This window comes from Xenopus tropicalis, chromosome 5, assembly GCF_000004195.4.
Source record: "Xenopus tropicalis strain Nigerian chromosome 5, UCB_Xtro_10.0, whole genome shotgun sequence".
In the NCBI taxonomy this organism is placed as follows: Eukaryota; Metazoa; Chordata; class Amphibia; order Anura; family Pipidae; genus Xenopus; species Xenopus tropicalis.
This window is the reverse complement of record NC_030681.2, coordinates 93,000,308-93,023,472: the sequence shown is the minus strand read 5'-3', so window position 1 is coordinate 93,023,472 and position 23,165 is coordinate 93,000,308. Positions and strand designations below refer to the sequence as shown.

At 37.0% G+C, this 23,165-nt stretch overlaps 1 protein-coding gene across 2 annotated transcripts in view; it reads left to right on the top strand.

Moving 5' to 3' along the window:
• The window catches only part of smap1 (small ArfGAP 1), a 101,835-nt gene that overhangs the window by 72,578 nt on the left and 6,092 nt on the right, over positions 1-23,165 (top strand). For both annotated transcript variants that reach the window (NM_001126910.1, XM_012962730.2), the window contains 3 exon segments: positions 4,901-5,028; positions 6,520-6,688; positions 13,312-13,637. In NM_001126910.1, coding sequence (NP_001120382.1) covers positions 4,901-5,028; positions 6,520-6,688; positions 13,312-13,637 — 623 coding nt within the window.

The following is a 23,165-nucleotide window of genomic DNA, read 5'->3' as shown; positions in this document are numbered from 1 at the left end:
CCCCTCCCATAAGAATGCATAAGAACGTATGTCCCCCTTCCATAGGAATGTGTGATCTTCTATCAGAGGGAGCTTCTAGGGCTCTTTACTCAGGTACAGTAAAGCTTTCTGCTGAATAAATATAGTGTTCTAGGTGGCACTAATGTGGCAAATCTATCCGCAGTAAAAAGACAAAATGACTTTCCTTCTTTAAAATATGAGCAGCACAGAGCAGTACAGGAGAGGAGTTTTCTAGAGGACTTTGATGTTGTGAGACAAGAGAGGCTGAAAGGAAAAAACTTAAACATAGTAATGTCCTTCTTCATACAGGAAGTAATATCCTTCTCCATATAAGGGAGCAATATATTGTACTAATCTGATCGGTTTATGTTAGTGATTAGTGAGTTGGCGACCTTGCCAAATGAGCAGATCTTTCAATGTATAGTGCAAACCTTTTTTAAACTTTTTTCTTATTTAGATTTGAAAGCTATCAGCAGCTCTCGAAAATTCTGTTTGGTGCACCTGCCTTGTACTTTCATTCCTTGTACATAATTGTAGACAATGGGTTGTAAATACAGTTTCAGTATTTCAGTACACATATCTCTGCTCCTTTGTGTGATATGGCTGTTTTTCATATTTTCAAGTGCCTTTATAGTCAGCTAAATGTAACCATTACAAATTCCTAAGTCCCCTATTCGTACTTAACTGAAATTGCATGTTTTATATTGCTTCATCAGAAGTGCAGTGAAACACCACAAAACATAAATAGCCTGGAAGTCATTACAGAGTGAATTATGCAACAGAAATCTTTCACAAAAGCTTTACGCTCTGTTGTGTTGTGTTTCATGGCATGTAGCGATATACATTTTACATGATTACCTTTCATTTATGCCTCTTTTTGGATATAGCATTATGCAAATCCTTGATTGCTTCTTGAGGTTTTAAAGAATTCAGGTGCTTTCAGGTGCTTTTTGCCATCATCCTCTTAGCATTAGGATCACGGATGTAATTCTGGGGTTTTTTTTGTTTGTTTTTTGTTTTTTTCTCTGAAGAAGTTAAGCCAACAAGCCACTAAATCAAAGGGACAATCTCAGAGCAGTAATAACTGTAGCCATCTTGCCAAATTAGAGGAACTGTGGCCATATAACAGATAGGAAGACAGCAATAGCAGGCACATAACTGTAGGGGGGTTCAACTTCACTGAGGCCAAGGAACCTCAGGGAGGCAAAATTAATTCATTGATTCATGGCCTATAACCCTACTGGGTAATGCAACAATGTGAAATACTAAGGGGGATGGAGGGGGGGCGCGATTGTGCACTTCTAGACTACGGCCCACCAATTCTGCCGCTTGCATCCCTGGATCCCCACCGCTTGTGGTGCTGCCGGGGAGGTAGGATTTTTTAAGGCTATAGTGGAAACAGTCTGCACGGTCTGGTTCCACTGCAACCGCATGGTCTGCTCCCTAAATATTTACTCCACTTCCTTGAATATTTGTTGTGTTCTTGGTAGTTAGAGTAAATATGGAAGAAATTGTTCAGACAGGTTGATCCCTGGGTTTAATTTTTTGGCAGCTAAGCTAACCATTAATACCATTTTGGTAGCTTTCATATTAACTCCATGGGAGCCAATACTGTTAAGCTCACAGAGAAGTAGACCGGTATTCAGCATGTCCAGACTCTGTGGATGCATACATTATTATATTGTTTCTTTTATACTTCGACATATGTTCATAGTCTTGTTCATAGTGCAGTACAGTTTGTTCTTTTGAATATGCAGCTTTTCAGCCAGTAAAATGCAGTATTTGGCTTGGGTATATTTCTAATTTTGTTTTCAGTTCACCAGAAAAATTTCACAGCTGTCAAATTGTGTGGGATTTTAGGGGTATGTTTACTAATAGGTAAAAGTTAGATTGCACCCTTTGATAAATACACCTTCTTTTAAAATCCTATACAGATTAATAGAGATCTGGGAAATGTGTGGCAAGCTCTATTTCACCTTTTGGCAAGTCTCTACGCACTGAAATTCCAAGATTTCAAGCCAAGTTTAAAGGACTTTCAAAAACATACAAAGCCTTAAATAGATTCAAGTAGTTCTCTCACATGGCTCTTTTGCCTACTAATCAATTTGAAAGTTGATACCAACTCTGAAAGCTATTTTATTATTTTTAGATATTGCAAAGAATACATTTTAGCTGATGTATTAAAGGCAACCATAAAGCCACAGATTAATTTATTTCTGTGATTTATCCATATTCTTGCCAGCATTTTCTTGCTTAAACATCATGGGAGCTGAAGGGTTAATAGATACATTCTGTCAAATGGGGCATGCATGATTTCATTTATGAAAGAATTCTGGATGTTGACTTACTTCAGAATTGTCAACTTGGGTTATTAAATTTGTTTAATAGTAACCTTTGCACATCCTTGAAAGTGACTATGAGTTTGAATAATGCAAAGTGTGGGCAGCTAAGTTTTTATGCCAGCCAGAATTATTATTACTATTTTTTTAAGGTAAATCCTTTTTTGTAACAGCATTATAATCACTTTTGGCAGCACCTTATTTTCTGTTCCATTCTTTGATATGTTTATATGTTCATATACATATAAATAGCTATGTAAGATACTTTCTTAAATATATTTTATTTAATTGGTTTATGCCTTTCTACATATGGAAGTTATGTAACTACAGTGGTGCTTGAAAGGATTTAAACTCTCTTGAATTTTCACTAAAATGTGTAAATATGACCTAAAAACTATGTCTGACATCAGTGGTGGAAAAGCTTTTGGAAGGGGTAATAAGGGATAGGATACTCGAATAAGTTGGAAATCACAATATTATGAGTTTGTGCTAGCATGGTTTTATTGGTAACAGATCTTGCCAGACTAGTTTAATTGCCTTTTATGAGGAGGTGAGCAGGAACCTCGACTCTAGGATGGCAGTGGATGTCATCTACTTAGGTTCAATGTTGAAAAGTGCAAAGTTATGCACTGTGGTAAAAGTATGTGAACCTCTATGATTCTCAGTTCATTTGAAGGGGTCAATTACAGTCTGTTGTTTCAGTCAATGGGATGATAATCAGGAGGCCCTTTCTTATTTAAAGAACAGAAATGTGGGTCTTTACTATCTAACACAGGTTTGTGGACGTGTGTCATGGCTTGAACAAAGGAGTTTTCTGAGGACTTCCAAAAATGTTATTGATGTCTATTTTTGTAATGTGAAGCCTATGGGTTCCTTGCACAACTTGAAGTCACAGAAAATTCTAGAATGTTTTCTTGAATTCAGATAATTGTCCCCTTTTACTATTTTGCTATACAATTCTATCAGGAGTATGTTGTCCCAATGTTATAGCAACACTGCAGAACACAAGACAAACATAACTGGCCAAAAAACTAAGCACGTTGAGAAAATTAAGATTTGGGAGGGATCAATTAAAATGGACTACAGTCAAATTTCAGATGGGTGAAGAGAAAGTAGAGTGTATAACAGCAGAGAAAGAGAGAGACTACAAGTAAAAGTAGAAGGGGAATACAAGTCAAGGATAACAGCAGAGAAGAGGAGAATTCTTTTTGAATGAAGGTTTTAGCGTATTAGAAAACATCCTATAGTTTGCCCATGAGTTATATGATTTTGCCACGTTGGAGCAGGTGAACACTACTAGTTAAAAGGAAAAAAATTATTTAGTAAACCACGTTACCCACTTCTGCACAAACTACTGCAGGGAAAAGCCTTATTTAGTGTTTGTAATTTTGCACCCTATTGTGTCATACACTATATTAAGTCAGGTTGGGTTGCTATGAGATGCAACTGTTTTGTTTTTTTTTATTTCACCCCTGTCATGTTGTCTCTTTTGGTGACTTTTGACCTCCTCACCTCTCCTGTTACTTATTTGCACTTTCTGTGTAATAAATTCTAATGATTATTCTGCTCTGCTATATTTAATTTACTGCAGTCCAGCTTCTGTTATAGCCTTTCTTCTGGACTCTTCCTCAAACTCTTGTCAAGAAATATCAATCCATGCTTTCTTCTTCTCTCTCTGTTTTTCTGCTTACCTATAACCTATAAGTAAGACATAATAGGTCCTGACTCCATGAAAACCACCCTCTTACCATTCTAAAAAGCAGGTTCCTGAACGCTTAAGTAGGTTTCAGCATCCTAAAGATTAGAATTAACTCAGATATTATCTGCTGAAAAGGTGGTAGATATCAGAATAGCACCCAGCAGGAGAGCAGGAGGAAAACCTGTGTATAAGTCAAGAAGCAAAGAATTGAATGGTTGAATTAGTTCTTGCCTAAAAGGACAGCATGATGCTGTACTAGCTGTTTCTGCAAACACAGGATAATGCATAATAAACTGACATTTATGCCCACACACTATTGTTAAAATGATTTAAAAAAAAAAATTGATTTAAAACATTTTAAACGGTAGAACAAATTGTGTAATATGTTAAACCATCAAAAATTTGATAATATCCCTTTAAGAAATATACAGATGGCAACTACTAGATAGAAAAAGTTCTCACTTTCTCCAGCAAAACATTATTTTGCTGCTTTTAACATTCACGTTATAGCCAACTAATTGATATTGTAAAAACTACTTTTTGCAGAATAGCATTTTAAAAATTTAATTTATGTTTTTGTACAAGATGCTAAAAAACCTTGCTGGGGAAAGTGAATAAAAGCTTGTGAATAAAAGGACCATGGAATACTACCACATAACATTACTATGGCAACCTGTTTGTACAATATTATGTGACTGTTCATTTAAACTGTGCATCTGGTTATACACAGGGATTATTTATCTGTTATGCCTGTTTTAAAAGATTCTATGTTACTACTATGATTTTTTTCCAGTTTAATTCTAATTCTAATTTTGGATTTATAAATTAAAATTAAAATCTTTTTCCCCATCCTTTTTTGCAGATGCTCCAGCTGAAACATCTGTTTCAAATGGAAATACATCTACTATAGCAGGAGTAAATGATGACTTAGATATATTTGGTCCAATGGTCTCTAACCCCATTCCTGTTTCAGCTGCTCCTCCGACACAGGTAATCAGGCTTTTCTAAATGTTCTAGATAAAATTAAACTTTGTGGTCTTCTTGGTCTTAATTCCATTTTTACACAGCAGTATTTTGATTGGCTTTTTTAGCTTTACCAATGCTATAAATATATATATATATATATATATATATATATATATACTCATATACAAGGAAGAGTGGAGCACACCCTATAAAAGTTCAAATGCCCTGGGTGCTGGCTAAAATGAGGCAATATATGAACAGAGAGCCGCACACACAAGGACTTAACGATAAAGTTAAAAAATTTTATTCAAAAAAATCCAACGTTTCGAGTACTAACTGTACTCTTCCTCAGGGACCAACCAAAAGACCAAACCCCTCCACCCCCCTAGAAATACCCTTCCAAGAAAAATGGCGCCAAAAGCTAGTGCAGGTAACCATAGTGACCAAAGTAAACAAAAAGCAAAGACGTGTAGGGAACAGATCAAAGCTGTCCCTGCATAGCTTTGATCTGTTCCCTACACGTCTTTGCTTTTTGTTCCAGTAGGGAACTGAAACGTGTATATATATATATATATATATATATATATATATATATATATATATATATATATATATATATATATATATATATATATACTTAAGCAAAACACACATATATATGTGATCTTTCTGTAATTTGAATATCCATATCTTAAACCTACTAAATAATTTAAGCATTAAATAAACATAATAGGATTATTTTGCCTCCAATAATGACTAATTATATTTTAGCTGGGATCAAATATTTATTCACTTTCTGTTATTTTTTATAGCACCAACACATTTTCACAGTGCTTTAACAAAGATTATTCATGATTTGCATCGCTCCCTGCCCCATATTTAAACTGTAGTAGTAGTAGTAGTAGTGTTTCTGAAGAAAACCCACAGAAGCTGTACAATTATAATGCAATACTTTTAGTACAGTAAAAAGCCGCTAAGCAACCTAAAAGCAAAAATCAAGCTTTTAACGCTACTGGCCTAGGGCCAAAAAAGACCAATAAAAGAAGACAATTGCAACATTGTACTCCTTCAGAAGTACCAGGGCCTCCTCAAACAAAAACACTGGACAGGTATGAGGTAAGAATAGTAATCACTGCGGGGTGCTTAACATTTAATTTTTCTTCTTTAAAACTGCATTGTATAAAAAAATTTGTAACAAAGTTATCTAATTTTTTTAAAGCAATTATCTATATTATATGTCTTATCCATCCAACTCTCCCTGCATTGTTGTTCTAACTCTTGATTACTATAAAAAAATATTGGGGTTACATATTGACATACATTGGCTCTGTGTGCTTTAGGCTAGTTTAGTGTTGGAAAAGTAAAATAGGAGTAGAGTTATGTTTGAAAATTTGCCATGCGAATGGTTCCTTCTCTTTTAATTCTAAGCAAAACTAAAACTATTTTTTATTCTTTTCAGATTTTATTTGATTAATTTTATTTTTGTCATCTATTCTTGTTCTCTTCCATGCACAGGATACTTCTACCAACCCTGCAAGTACGAGTATATCATCATCATCTGGGGACCTGGATTTGTTTACAGATCAGACAACAAAATCTGAAGAGACACAAAAAAAACCATTGTCTAAAGACTCCATCTTGTCTCTTTATGGCACAACAAATATGCAGCAACAAAACACTACAGGTAATAGTTTTTAAGTGGATTTCTGAGATATATTGTTTGTAACACGTACGTAAAGCTTTAGAAATGGTATACTGCATACACTAAGATGAAGCACTTTAAGACTGTATTTGTTACATTTTAAATGCATATCATACTGTCAGTGTATACTTTTATCTATATGTATTATTTTTTTAAAACTTTGAATTTATTATATATGTATGAAAGCTCTTGAATTTCCAGTGAGTGTTCAAATTTACACATTGCACTCAACTACAATTTCTACAGCATTTTGGAAGAAAGTATGAATTTTGCAGGACTTATTTTCCGTTATCTTTCGGCATTTCCAACTGATATATGAGCCTTGAAGAGTATGAGGCACTATGTATATACCTTTTGACAACATGAATGCACCTCTTGCAAAGACAAATAATATCAGCTGTAGGCCTCTGCTTCCTGCAGTACAGGGGCTAAGTGGTGCTGTGAGTTGTCTATGCTGTATGTGTGTGCCATACTCTGCCTGCCCTACAATGCCTGGGTGTGCCATACTCTGCCTGCCCTACAATGCCTGGGTGTGCCATACTCTGCCTGCCCTACAATGCCTGTGTGTGCCATACTCTGCCTGCCCTACAATGCCTGTGTGTGCCATACTCTGCCTGCCTTACAATGGCTGTGTGTGCCATACTCTGCCTGCCCTATACTGTATGTGTGTGCCATACTCTGCCTTCCCTACCCTGCCTGTGTGTGCCATACTTTGCCTGCCCTATGTTGCCTGTATGTGTCATACTTTGCCTGCCCTATGCTTGCTGTGTGTGCCATACTCTGCCTGCTCTCTGCTGCCTGTGTGCCATACTTTGCCTGCCCTATGCTGCCTGTATGTTCTATACTCTACCATTTGGTTTTTTTGAGGTGATACCACCATTAATTTGGGTATGGTCTTAAAAGATCTTGCAACAACATGGGTGTGGTTAAAACTAGTTTCCATTATCGACCCTCCACCAGGCCAGGAAAATTCCTGCCCTCTACCACAGAAGTTGGAAAGCACTGCTGTAAGAGATGATGATTCTGTCTGCTAAAAACTGCTGCAGCTGAATTCATCTTCCTGGAGGAAATCTATCAGAAACACAACCATATTAACAATATCCTAACTTGAAACAAAAATGTCCTACAGTGGCCCCGAAAATGAATCCATCTGTGGCACTAATTCAAAGTTGACGTGCTTTAGTGTTATCCATAAATCTGTACAAACTCTAGCAAATCTGCCTCTTAAAATTTTGAGGTTTAAGATTGAGCTGGTTCAGTACTGGGAAGGCTGCATTGTAACTAAAATAACATGTCAGTTTGTATCAGAATATTGCACTTTTCATATAAATTTTCATATAAATTCATGTGAATTATTTCAGAAAAATATTTTAATACATTTAAAATAATCATGTTCTTAACTGATATTTTTCACCTGTTGAAGAAAACCCATGAAAACTCACTGGTGCCACTTACTTAAATGGGAAATGCCTGATTACAGCAAAGTTGGTACTATGCAACCTGCAAATGTTCTGAAAATTGCTGGTACTGGAGCTGTCAGGCATTTCACATTCAGGTGAATGGAACATACATGGAACTACATGGTTTCAGCCATTGGGAAAAAAAAACATGTATGTTAGTCTAAAAACTACATTTTTCTAAGCAGCTATTTTATGTGCATTTTAAGAGTATGACTTGGTAATTTACATTTCTCCTAATCTTATATTATATTCATTACAGATTGTGGGTTTGGTGTGTTTATTTTTAAATTAAGAATGTTGTATTTATAAATTAAAACATAATATTATTTATTGTGCTATTAGGTGGAGCTTGGGTAAAAAGCATGCTAATTAGCCCTTTTATATTTATTGGACAAATATATTTATTGGACAAATAAAATAAAAAGAATAGATTTATGATTTGATTTTATTGGACAAATAAAATAAAAAGAATAGATTTATGATTTAGTATTTGCATTTTAATCTTGCTTTTGGTGACATGGTCTCTTACGCTGACTGGTCCCTTTTTATATTTTCCCATGTGCCCTTTAATCACAGGTTATAATAATATTAACCCTTTAAGTGCCAGCCGAATTCGTCATTTCAGTTCCCCCCAGTGCCAGACGTTTTGTAAACATTCTGTGCTCTCTCAATGTAGGGGCTTTTACTGGGGGCAGGGTTAAGTTTAGGTAGGCAAACTATATATTGTTTTTTTCAGGAGAACCTGAGCTTTCCAAATATACCTGAGTTTTTGTTCCACTTCTGGAACAAGATTTAGAGCTTGAAATACAAAAAAAAAGAAGAAAAAATGCTATTTTTCATGATATAAGGATTTCTACCAGAAACATATTTTATTTTATGGACAAAAATTCAACTGATTTGGAAAGCCTCATGTCTCCCGAACGTGCCAATACCTGATATGTATAGTTTTATTGAGATTTCTGACTTCTATAGATCAAAAACTCCCAGCAGTAAATTACTAAATTTTCAAAGCATTACAGCAGAATACAGCATACTTTACATTCCAAAGCCAAAAATCCTGGAATATTAGGTTTACCCCAGGAAACCATACATTTTTGAAAACTACACATTCTGACGAATCCGAAATGGGTAACTATGTCTTCCAACTCCTAAGTACCAAACGGCAATGCTTTACTGAATTTAGCATTTTCTATAAAAAATTATGAAAATTCTAAAAAATCAAATCTTCCATTTTCAAGCACCTTATCTCCCACATAACATTAGGTACGAAGAAAACACACCCTAAATATGAAAGCCAGGGGTCCACTGAACAGTTTGATGCCCATTGTGCATAGGATCACCGATGTATCTGGAATTTAGAGACCCCAAAAGGAAGTTAGTACATACAAATTGCCCAGGAGATCTCTTTAGCTACTGAAAATTCAACACATTTACTGCATTTTCTGTGGGGTAAAAACACAAAAAAATACATTGACCCCCCAAAATCATATATTTTTGGAAAGTACACATTCGGACGAATTCAAAATTGGTACCCATGTCTTTCTACTCCAAACTACTGAGTCGCAATTCTTTCCCAAAATTGCCAGTTTTGATGAAATACCTAAAAATCACATCAAATCTACCACTTTCAAGCACCTTATCTCCCACATAACATTAGGTACCAAAAGAACACACCTTAAATATGAAAGCCAAGGGTCCGCTGAACAGTTTGATGCCCATTGTGCATAGGATCAGCACTGTATCTGGCATTTAGAGACCCCATAAGGACGTCAGTGCATAGAGATTGCCCCAGAGGTCTCTTTAGCTACTGAAAATTCAACACGTTTACTGCATTTTCTGTGGGGTAAAAACACCAAAAAATACATTGACCCCCCAAAACCATATATTTTTGGAAAGTACACATTCGGGCGAATTCAAAATTGGTACCCATGTCTTTCTACTCCAAACTACAGAGTCGCAGTGCTTTCCCAAAATTGCTAGTTTTGGTGAAATACCTGAAAAACACATCAAATCTTCCACTATCAAGCACCTTATCTCCAACATAACATTAGGTACCAAGAAAACACACCCGAAATATGAAAGCCAAGGGTCCGCTGAACAGTTTGATGCCCATTGTGCATAGAATCAGCACTGTATCTGGCATTTAGAGACCCCATAAGGACGTCAGTGCATAGAGATTGCCCCAGAGGTCTCTTTAGCTACTGAAAATTCAACACGTTTACTGCATTTTCTGTGGGGTAAAAACACCAAAAAATACATTGACCCCCCAAAACCATATATTTTTGGAAAGTACACATTCGGGCGAATTCAAAATTGGTACCCATGTCTTTCTACTCCAAACTACAGAGTCGCAGTGCTTTCCCAAAATTGCTAGTTTTGGTGAAATACCTGAAAATCACATCAAATCTTCCACTTTCAAGCACCATATCTCCCACATAACATTAGGTACCAAGAAAACACACCCTAAATATGAAAACCAAGGGTCCGCTGAACAGTTTGATGCCCATTGTGCATAGGATCACCGATGTATCTGGCATTTAGAGACCCCAAAAGGAAGTTAGTGCATACAAAGTGTATACACTGCAATATAAGCTACCGGCATGTGCATTATGCGGCATAAGACCCCCTAACAGTAAGGAGACCCTAGAAAACTATACATTTTCCGAAAGTACACATTCTGACAAAACAAAAATGGGCAAATACATCTTTCTACTACAAACTACCAAACTACAAAGCTATGCTAAACAGAACGGTTTTTATGATATTTCTGAAAATTGTCACAAAGCTTGCATTTTACCCCATTATGTACCCCCACATTTTGTACCGTATCAACATAAAACATTCTAAATATGAACGCCAGGGGTCTACTGAACAGTTTGATGCCCTATATGCATAGATTTACCAAACTATGTGGGGTACAGGGGCACCCAAGTAAAAATAGTGCATATGAATTTTCACATAAGATGCTTCGGCTCATGCAGTTTTTGCACCCGGTATGTGTATTATGTGCCATACGACCCCCTAACAGTAAGGAAACCCTAGAAAACCATATATTTTCCGAAAGTACACATTCTGACAAAACAAAAATGGGCAAATACATCTTTCTACTACAAACTACCAAACTACAAAGCTATGCTAAACAGAACGGTTTTTATGATATTTCTGAAAATTGTCACAAAGCTAGCATTTTACCCCATTATGTACCCCCACATTTTGTACCGTATCAACATAAAACATTCTAAATATGAACTCCAGGGGTCTACTGAACAGTTTGATGCCCTATATGCATAGATTTACCAAACTATGTGGGGTACAGGGGCACCCAAGTAAAAATAGTGCATATGAATTTTCACATAAGATGCTTTGGCTCATGCAGTTTTTGCACCCGGTATGTGTATTATGTGCCATACGACCACCTAACAGTAAGGAGACCCTAGAAAACCATATATTTTCCGAAAGTACACATTCTGACAAAACAAAAATGGGTAAATAAAACTTTCTACTACAAACTACAAAGCTATGCTAAACAGAACGGTTTTTGTGACATTTCTGAAAATCAAGCGAACAAGAACTATGCATAACTGAAAATGGCTAAACATGCAGTAAAATACCCCAAAATCCACCAAAATCACAGAAAATGTAGTAGAAACACCAAAATAATACACAAAAGATATTGCGCAGTGCGGTTAGCGAATACACTATCCGCAATGGCAATAAAACATTTTTTTCAGGCAGGAATAAAAACGATGCGATTAGAAAAAAAAAAAAATTACAAAATTACATAAGTGTGTAAGTGTGTGTGTACATTAGGTAAAATGTGTTTTGTGTGCATGTATGCAAGTAAGTGTGTGTAAGTGTAAGTGTTGTGAATGTTTGAAATCTCCCAACTCCCCTAAAATGTATGTGTTTGTGTGTAAATGTGAGTATAAGTGTGTATTAGTGTATTATGTGTGTGTATGTGTGTTTTTGTGTGTTTTTGCCACTTACCTGTGTAGGAGATCGTGGATCAGCAGGGAGACACACGCAGCACGAGTCCGGCAGTGAGTATCAGCAGCAGGAAGCAGGGGGGCCAGCAGGGGGGGGGAGCAGAGAAAGGCAGAAGGCGATCGTGAAATCCAGGAATGGATTTCACGTGCCTGCCTTTTGTTATGGGGCCCCTGGGTGATCGCGCCCCAGGGGCCACTCGTTCCCCACCTCTGACTTGTGTCTGGAGGCTGGGGAACGAGCGGGGAGCGAAGGAGCGGCTTGAAAAGCCGCTTCTCCGCTCCCAAACCCGGAAGTGCCCCAGGACGTAGAATCTACGTCCTGTGGCACTTAGGTCCTTTAGTACCCAGGACGTAGATTCTACGTCCTATGGCACTAAAAAGGTTAATTCTGATTATTATTATTATTATTATCTGTATTAATAATACTGATAATAATAATTAGTATTAATAAGGATGTATTTTACAGTTTGTTCATATCTTAAGTTGAAGGTATATGTGTTTGTGTTTGCATGCACGCATATGTATAGTGCCACACAAAGGTACTTGGGGCCCACTGAAGAACTTGGCCCCAAAGTCCCAGAGCTGCCACTGCCAGTTCCTGGGTGTGTTCCAGTGCGGAGCAGGTTCTGACCTTGATTTGCACAGGAGCAGCTAGCAGCAGGGAAAGAGGAGTGCATAGGGGGATTTTCAATAAGGCTAGGGGAGGCTAAGCCTCCCCAAACCTGCTTGGCACCCTGTAATCAACTCTGATTGGATCCTTCTTCTTGTGGCTTCTCCAATCCAATTGACAGACAGTAAAACTGACCAAGTAGGGCACAGATGTGGGCAGGGATGGGGATATATTACAAACTAAATGCAGTGCAGAAATGAAGACTGATGATGAGAATCAGCAGGCTGTAACCTTTACCCAAGAACCTCACCAACTCTGAAGTTTTGCTGCAGATTTAATCCTACTCCCACAGGTACTATACTGTATATGTTTTATAGGCTGAGTCACTAGCTGAACTTGATCTATCCCATGAAAAACTACTTGTGCTTTTCTGTATTTGTTGTTGTTTTTACACTTACTTTTTTCACTTTTGTCACTGTTTTGTTCATTTCTAGTTAGTTACCGTAGTTACATACATAATAATTTTTTATTTTGTTGTTGTTGTTGCAGGGATGTTCATGGGGCCTTCACCTATGCCATACTCGGCACAGCCAACAGCCAGTTTCCAAGGCTTTCCCTCCATGGGGGTTCCTATTGCTGCTGGTGGTATAATGGGAAATATGATGGGGCCATCTGTACCAGGCATGGGACAGAGTGCTGGGATGATGGTAGGAATGGGTATGCCTAATGGCTTTGTGGCAAATGCCTCAGCTGGTGTTATGGGACTTCCACCATCCATGATTGGACCTCAAGCCGGAATGGTGGGAAATATGGCCACCCCTCAAAATAAATTTGGCATGCCTCAAAATCAACCATCTCCTTGGAATCTTTCTCAGGTACAGTAAATTTATTCTAGATCTTGAACCGTACCCTATTTAGTATTATTCTAACAAAATCTTGGTGTGATTTTTGAATTTTACATTACAGTGGTAAGCATGAACTTCAAAATGTGCGAATATATGTTATCTCATGGGGTGATATTCTGTTTGTAGTAAAGATGATATTTATAAATTACCATTTTACTTATGGCATATTCACTGTAAAATACAGTGACTTATTTTTGCAACAGTGTAAAAATTAAACTAAATAGGTTTTTACATTTTCCACTGTTATTTCCTTGTAAATGGTAGCAGTGCTACCTCTGTACTGATTTATATTCGTATTCCTTTGTTTACTTCTCTTGTATTGCTATCCCACGGCATGATAAGAAATACAGTTACTATAATTATTGTTGCTGTACATTTATAATGTACTGACATCCATAACTACATACACTTATAATAGTATGATTCTACCTGACACATCTAGATTGTGTTTTAATGAAAGCAGAGTCCATACCTCCCTTGTATTCTGGTTTTCTGCATTTACTATAGTGTTTTTCATGTCTTCATTAAACTTTGTTGCTATGCTACCCAGTCTTCACACCTCCGTATAAATGAAGACATCATCCAAATTAGGAAATGTAAATTTGTCAATGCTGACTTGTCACATCATCCTCATATCCATATTTAATCCAAAATCCATAAGGTGTGTGGTTGAAATCAGCATACCATAAGTTCTTGTTTATATGTACTTAAGGTCTTATTTCTTTATAAAACTTCCATTGTCAAAGTATTGGAAAACAATTCTTGATAAGATCCTGGAATGGTTAGAAAAAGTATCTACCGCCTCCTTTTTATGTTTTCCCTTGATTCAAAATGTTTCCCTTTTACCTCTACCACTTAGAGAGTGTGCCAACATATAGGGGGTTATGTAATAAAAGGTGCTCATTTCCCCTAGGTGCAGTTACCCATAACAACCAATCAGCAGGTAGAATTTACTGATCACCTATTTAAAAGCAAACATCTTATTGGTCGCTATGGGCAAACTGCTACTGGGCAAACTTAGTGCCTTTTATTACATAAGAGGGAAAGAGTGGCCAACATATTTTACCTGGTCTAAATGACTTATCTCAGCATTAGTCAGCAATTTGTAGAACACTACTGAAAACATTGTGGATGAGTTTTTTGCAGTAGGAAAAGGTTGTTTTATGGTGAGGAGGCATGCTAATAATTCATTTATGTATCAAAACTGTTAAAACATAAACATTTTAAATATATGTAATCAATAAGCATCTTCTGAGGAATGTATAGATGTTTTTAATCTGGTTATGGAGGTCATGTTCATATTTTAAAAAAGGATGCATGAAATGTTGCATAGTGTAGGTGAAATGTGACAGTCATGGGTGTCGTTATTCTCTTACCAAGACTCTGATGATAAGACTAATTAGCAGCGAGCAGGTGGTGACAGCAAACTTTTTAATTTGTTTTAAAATCTGCCCACGTGCAAATGTTAACATAATAGCTTAAAGCTTTTATCACTCCCAGATTTTAAACAGACATTATTTCACTCTAGGTTTTTAACTGCCTAAGTACAAGTTGATCCAGGGACTGGTCCGATTACCATCTTGGAGTCAGGAAGGAATTTTTTCCCCTCTGCGGCAAATTAGAGAGGCTTCAGATGGGGTTTTTTGCCTTCCTCTGGATCAACTAGAAGTTAGGCAGGTTATATATAGTCATTATGGTTGAACATGATGGACGTATGTCTTTTTTCAACCCAACTTACTATGTTACTATGTATTTAGGTCTATGTTCTCCTAAATTGAAGGAGCACTTCTTTCAATTTCTGTGAAATGATACTAAAATTGTTAGTAAAAAAAAAAAAAAAAAAGCACCTGAGGCGCCAGTATCAAAGATTTACTGGCCTAAATGTAGGCTTCCCCGTCATTACGCCCCTGGGAACTGGGGTACATTGGGGTAAGTTACAGAAACTGCTTGTCTATTAAGCAGTTTGTATGGATTAACAGCTATTCTAAGCTGCCCAATAAATGTAAGAACTAATATTAATGAGCTACAGCTTCTACAAATGTTAGATAACAAAATATTAATCCTGGAAGGAAATGCACTGATGTGCCTTTGGGATTGTATTAATTAATATGAAGCGTTTACAAATGCTCTGTTGCGTTAAAATGTTCACACAAGCTTTATCTAAATTGGTATGCATGCCTTTTTATCCTTTCCAAAACTTAATTTAGGAGAAAAGAAATATCTTGTTTTTTTATCTAAATTGAATGGTTCCCATTCATATTACAGGCACATTACCAGCAATAAATCACACACAGAGGTTTCGGTCAAAGGGAGAAGGCACTGTATTGCCATTAACCTTCTGATCATAAAATGAACAAAGCTATTATAATTATACCTGCTACAATCCCATGTTTCAGATGTCCCATTTTGTGGCTCTTATCTTTCCTATGTAAACCTGCATTTTTACAGATAGTACTTTGCTGTTTATTTAATGAGACGTGTTGGAAATAAAAATATTTATCTTGTGCTTCGGGAGATTAGAAGCAGCTATTCTTCTTGTCTTTCAGGCGCTACCTCAGGTTTTGCCATTCCTTAATAAGCTTTTCTGCAGATGAAAGTGATGCTTCGACACAGGCAATTTACTTTTTTGACTCACTTACCAAATTAATATTTAAGTAACCTCTAGAAGAGTCAAATTCACATACACTGGACACACAGTAATCTAGGTATGAACCATAATGATGGGATTTGTGGAAGCACAGTTTTTAGGAGCAGAATAACAAGACCCTTCCCAATTTAAGGGAAATATTCTATTGTTATCATTTTTTTTTTTTTAATTGGAAAGCAGACACTATATAGGAGTGAATAAATACTGTCATTTCTCCTTGCCCAAACTTTTCTTACCTAATAAATTGACTTATCCAGCTATGCTGCTAAGCTTTGCATTAAATTGATCTGGTAAAAAAAAAAAGAAAGTCCAACTTAGTAATGTATGTAACGTATATTAGAATCATACAAATAGAGAGTCTTGTATTTAGTTTGGACAGTCTTTTACTGCAGAAAAGCACACTTAATGAGATAATTATAACATTCCTGGGATAATAAAAATAATGGTTGGGTGACACTGAACTTTTATACTCTTTGATTTTTAGCTCAATTACAAATCCAATAATAAATAACACCAAAATATACCTAGTATGCCAATTAATGGATAAACTACCAGCAAGTGGAATGACAGAATTCTATTACTTATTTCATTAGAAAAGGAAAAAATATGAATAAATATGCAAAAGTTTACTGTATAAATGTAATGGAGGGATAGATAGATAATATGCACACATGCGAATACAAGTTCAGATATGGGATCCCTTATCCAGATATCCATTATCCAGAAGGCTGTCCCTTTTAAGTAAATAATTCTAAGTAAATAATTTTCAAAAATTATTCCCTTTTTCTCTGTAATAATAAAACAGTACCTTGTACTGCAACCTAACTAAGCTTAAATCCATATTGGTGGTAAAACATAAGTACCTGTACAGGCATTAACATAACGCAGCCATTCACAACTCCTCTGTCTCCCCTACCCTCCTCACTACAATGCACATTCATTAGGGAGAGCCAAAGGTATTAAAGGATAAGGAAAGGCTAATAAAGAGTTAATCTCAAGCTGCAGGCATACCTTCAGTTCTCTTAATAGTGCCCTTAAGTCTCCCCATATTTCTCCTGTTCAGATTATCAGAAACCAAACAGGAGGAAAAAACGTTGAGCTCTCTAAAGAAAGTTCCTATAATGCCTCACTCCTGCACCAAAAACCAGACTTGTGTACATGCTCAGTTTGTAAGACTATGAGGTAGCTTCCTGCTGATTGGCTCAGATCCACATTCCTTATGGGGGGGGGGAGTGAGTTCTTAGCATTGAGGTAGCAGGAGAGGAGAGAGCTGTGTGTCTCTGCCAGAGGAAAACAGACACAACAAATCATTTGACAGAGAACTCAGTGCAGCATTTCTGTGAGTGCTTATGGCTGTATTTACATAGACCTTTCTGATAAAGCTTACTTAGTTTTTACCTTTCTTTCTCCTTTAATATAGACTATATACATGTACACAACCTTTAAATGTAAAAAAAATTTTTGGGAGCAACGCAAGCATGAAACAATTTCCTGGACCAATAGGGGCTGTAAATGGTTATCTGATAGCCCAATCATGACTGGTACACGGCTCTGCTTGACAGTACACATGGCTCCAAATCTTGTATTCAAGTCAGAAATTCAAAAATGAATACCTGCTTTGAGGCCATTGGGAACAACATGTTGCTCACGAGCCACTGGTTGGGGATCACTGCCCTAGGAGATGCAAGGAAATACGCTAGGGGAAATAAAATAGAAATTGAAAGAGATGGGGAAAATGTAAGCGGGAACAACAGAAGAAAAATGTAAAAGGGAGAGAAAAGTGAATAGAATAGGAGGTATGAGATGGAAAGAGCAGGAGAGAGAAACGGAGAGTATAGAACAGAGGAAAACTTTTGAGAGCATAATGCAAAAGGAAATGTAAGAAGAACTTTTTGTTCTGTTTTAAGAAAAGGTCAGTGTATGAATATATTATATACAGGGGCAGAGAGGAGCACAACCCTAAAAGTGTAGTTAACTGCCCGAGTGCTGGTCAAAATAAACTAAATATGGACAAACCTGAGGAAGAGCACTGTTTGTGCTGGAAACATTGGATTTTTATAATAAAACTTTTTTCCGTATAATAAGTCCCGACTTGTGCAGTACTCTTTCTGTGTTTCTCTCTCTCTCTCTGTTTGTATATACAGTGGCTTGCAAAAGTATTCGGCCCCTTGAACTTTTCCACATTTTGTCACATTACAGCCACAAACATGAATCAATTTTATTGGAATTCCACGTGAAAGACCAATACAAAGTGGTGTACACGTGAGAAGTGGAATGAAAATCATACATGATTCCAAACATTTTTTACAAATAAATAACTGCAAAGTGGGGCGTGCGTAATTATTCAGCCCCCTGAGTCAATACTTTGTAGAACCACCTTTTGCTGCAATTACAGCTGCCAGGCTTTTAGGGTATGTCTCTACCAGCTTTGAACATCTACAGACTGAAATCCTTGCCCATTCTTCTTTGCAAAACAGCTCCAGCTCAGTCAGATTAGATGGACAGCGTTTGTGAACAGCAGTTTTCAGATCTTGCCACAGATTCTCGATTGGATTTAGATCTGGACTTTGACTGGGCCATTCTAACACATGGATATGTTTTGTTTTAAACCATTCCATTGTTGTCCTGGCTTTATGTTTAGGGTCGTTGTCCTGCTGGAAGGTGAACCTCCGCCCCAGTCTCAAGTCTTTTGCAGACTCCAAGAGGTTTTCTTCCAAGATTGCCCTGTATTTGGCTCCATCCATCTTCCCATCAACTCTGACCAGCTTCCCTGTCCCTGCTGAAGAGAAGCACCCCCAGAGCATGATGCTGCCACTACCATATTTGACAGTGGGGATGGTGTGTTCAGAGTGATGTGCAGTGTTAGTTTTCCGCCACACATAGCGTTTTGCATTTTGGCCAAAAAGTTCCATTTTGGTCTCATCTGACCAGAGCACCTTCTTCCACATGTTTGCTGTGTCCCCCACATGGCTTGTGGCAAACTGCAAACGGGACTTCTTATGGTTTTCTGTTAACAATGGCTTTCTTCTTGCCACTCTTCCATAAAGGCCAACTTTGTGCAGTGCACGACTAATAGTTGTCCTATGGACAGATTCCCCCACCTGAGCTGTAGATCTCTGCAGCTCGTACAGAGTCACCATGGGCCTCTTGGCTGCATTTCTGATCAGCGCTCTCCTTGTTCGGCCTGTGAGTTTAGGTGGACGGCCTTGTCTTGGTAAGTTTACAGTTGTGCCATACTCCTTCCATTTCTGAATGATCGCTTGAACAGTGCTCCGTGGGATGTTCAAGGCTTTGGAAATCTTTTTGTAGCCTAAGCTGGCTTTAAATTTCTCAATAACTTTATCCCTGACCTGTCTGGTGTGTTCTTTGGACTTCATGGTGTTGTTGCTCCCAATATTCTCTTAGACAACCTCTGAGGCCGTCACAGAGCAGCTGTATTTGTACTGACATTAGATTACACACAGGTGCACTCTATTTAGTCATAAGCACTCATCAGGCAATGTCTATGGGCAACTGACTGCACTCAGACCAAAGGGGGCTGAATAATAACGCACACCCCACTTTGCAGTTATTTATTTGTAAAAAATGTTTGGAATCATGTATGATTTTCGTTCCACTTCTCACGTGTACACCACTTTGTATTGGTCTTTCACGTGGAATTCCAATAAAATTGATTCATGTATGTGGCTGTAATGTGCCAAAATGTGGAAAAGTTCAAGGGGGCCGAATACTTTTGCAAGCCACTGTATATATATATATATATATATATATATATATATATATATATATATATATATATATATATATATATATATATTAAAGTCTACACACCCCTGGTAAAATTGCAGGTTCCTGTGCTGTACAAAAATGAGACAAAGATAAATCATTTCAGAACTTTTTCCACCTTTAATGTGACCTATAAACTGTACCACTCAATTGAAAAACAAACTGAAATCTTTTAGGGGGAGGGAAAATGAAATTCGCCAAAAAAAAAAAGTGTAAAAAGCTATGTTAATAAATGGTGAAATTCACAGTCTGAACACCAGATTTTACACTGTTAATTAACGTAAGTTCCAGCTAAAAAAAAAAAAAGCATAAAAAAAATTACGCAGATTTTATGCTGTTTCTATGCTGATAGACTCATACCCAAAAAGCCTGAGTGCTGTAATAAAATCAAAAGGTGCTTCAACAAAGTATTAGTTTAAGGGTGTGCACACTTATGCAACCACATTATTTTAGTTTTTTTGGTTTTCTTCCCTCCTGTATATATATATATATATATATACAGTGGAGGAAATAATTATTTGACCCCTCACTGATTTTGTAAGTTTGTCCAATGACAAAGAAATGAAAAGTCTCAGAACAGTATCATTTCAATGGTAGGTTTATTTTAACAGTGGCAGATAGCACATCAAAAGGAAAATCGAAAAAATAACTTTAAATAAAAGATAGCAACTTATTTGCATTTCATTGAGTGAAATAAGTTTTTGAACCCCTACCAACCATTAAGAGTTCTGGCTCCCACAGAGTGGTTAGACACTTCTACTCAATTAGTCAACCTCATTAAGGACACTTGTCTTAACTAGTCACCTGTATAAAAGACACCTGTCCACAGAATCAATCAATCAAGCAGACTCCAAACTCTCCAACATGGGAAAGACCAAAGAGCTATCCAAGGATGTCAGAGACAAAATTGTAGACCTGCACAAGGCTGGAATGGGCTACAAAACCATTAGCAAGAAGCTGGGAGAGAAGGTGACAACTGTTGGTGCGATTGTTTGAAAATGGAAGGAGCACAAAATGACCATCAATCGACCTCGCTCTGGGGCTCCACGCAAGATCTCACCTCGTGGGGTGTCAATGATTCTGAGAAAGGTGAAAAAGCATCCTAGAACTACACGGGAGGAGTTAGTTAATGACCTCAAATTAGCAGGGACCACAGTCACCAAGAAAACCATTGGAAACACATTACACCGCAATGGATTAAAATCCTGCAGGGCTCGCAAGGTCCCCCTGCTCAAGAAGGCACATGTGCAGGCCCGTCTGAAGTTTGCCAATGAACACCTGAATGATTCTGTGAGTGACTGGGAGAAGGTGCTGTGGTCTGATGAGACCAAAATAGAGCTCTTTGGCATTAACTCGCTGTGTTTGGAGGAAGAAAAATGCTGCCTATGACCCCCAAAACACCGTCCCCACCGTCAAGCATGGGGGTGGAAACATTTTGCTTTGGGGGTGTTTTTCTGCTAAGGGCACAGGACAACTTATTCGCATTAACGGGAAAATGGACGGAGCCATGTATCGTGAAATCCTGAACGACAAGCTCCTTCCCTCTGCCAGGAAACTGAAAATGGGTCGTGGATGGGTGTTCCAGCACGACAATGACCCAAAACATACAGCAAAGGCAACAAAGGAGTGGCTCAGGAAGAAGCACATTAAGGTCATGGAGTGGCCTAGTCAGTCTCCGGACCTTAATCCAATAGAAAACCTATGGAGGGAGCTCAAGCTCAGAGTTGCACAGAGACAGCCTCGAAACCTTAGGGATTTAGAGATGATCTGCAAAGAGGAGTGGACCAACATTCCTCCTAAAATGTGCGCAAACTTGGTCATCAATTACAAGAAACGTTTGACCTCTGTGCTTGCAAACAAGGGTTTTTCCACTAAGTATTAAGTCTTTTTTTGTTAGAGGGTTCAAAAACTTATTTCACTCAATGAAATGCAAATCAGTTGCTATCTTTTATTTAAAGTTATTTTTTCGATTTTCCTTTTGATGTGCTATCTGCCACTGTTAAAATAAACCTACCATTGAAATGATACTGTTCTGAGACTTTTCATTTCTTTGTCATTGGACAAACTTACAAAATCAGTGAGGGGTCAAATAATTATTTCCTCCACTGTATATATATATATAATATATATATAAAATTAGAAAGAATATGCCGCACAGGTCTTAGATGCAAAAAACACAAAAAATTTTTATTTGGATCAAGGACTGACGTTTCGGCCACACAAGCAGCCTTTCTCAGCCTTTCTTTGAATTTGTTCTATTCTGAATAAAATATTAGAAGTTGGCACCTCCACATCATTGCGTTCAGTTTTTATTCACAATTTGTTTAGTGTCCCAACTTTTTTGGAATCTGGTTTGTATAATATATATATATATATAATATATATATATATATATAGATATATATATATAGATATATATATAGATATATATATATATAGATATATATATATAGATATATAGATATATATATATATATATAGATATATATATAGATACATACACACACACACACACACACAGTCCTATTAAAGCAAACATTTCTGTCCTTGTTGAATGCAGTATTATTGTCCCTTATCCTTCTCTTTTCTGGTACATGCCCTTTCCCTGAATGTATCTGTATGTATTGAATAACACCTTTACAAGCACTTTAATAACCAATTTGTCCTTGCACAATGCTTTAGAGTCAGCAATTACACTTTCATTGGACTATTACCTTGCTGCAAAGGTAGCCCTGGAAAACAGAAACCATTCGCTCAATGTATTTGAATGTACAGAAATTAATATGATCCTCTCTTATTTGCTTTCTATTTTACTTTTAATGTTTAACCTATTTTCATTAGTTTGTAGAAACATACTGCATACTGCACAATCCTTAAATAGTCATTATTTTTTGTATAATAAATGTTATGTTCTGTGCAAAAAGCATGACCCTTCGTGCTTATTTAAAGGGGAACTATCAAAATAACATTTTAATATGAGCATGGAGTCAGAGAATGGGCAGACAGTTAAGTCATATACATTTGTGTGTGTTCCCTTTGCCTAGGCAATGTAGAGCTATCTGTGT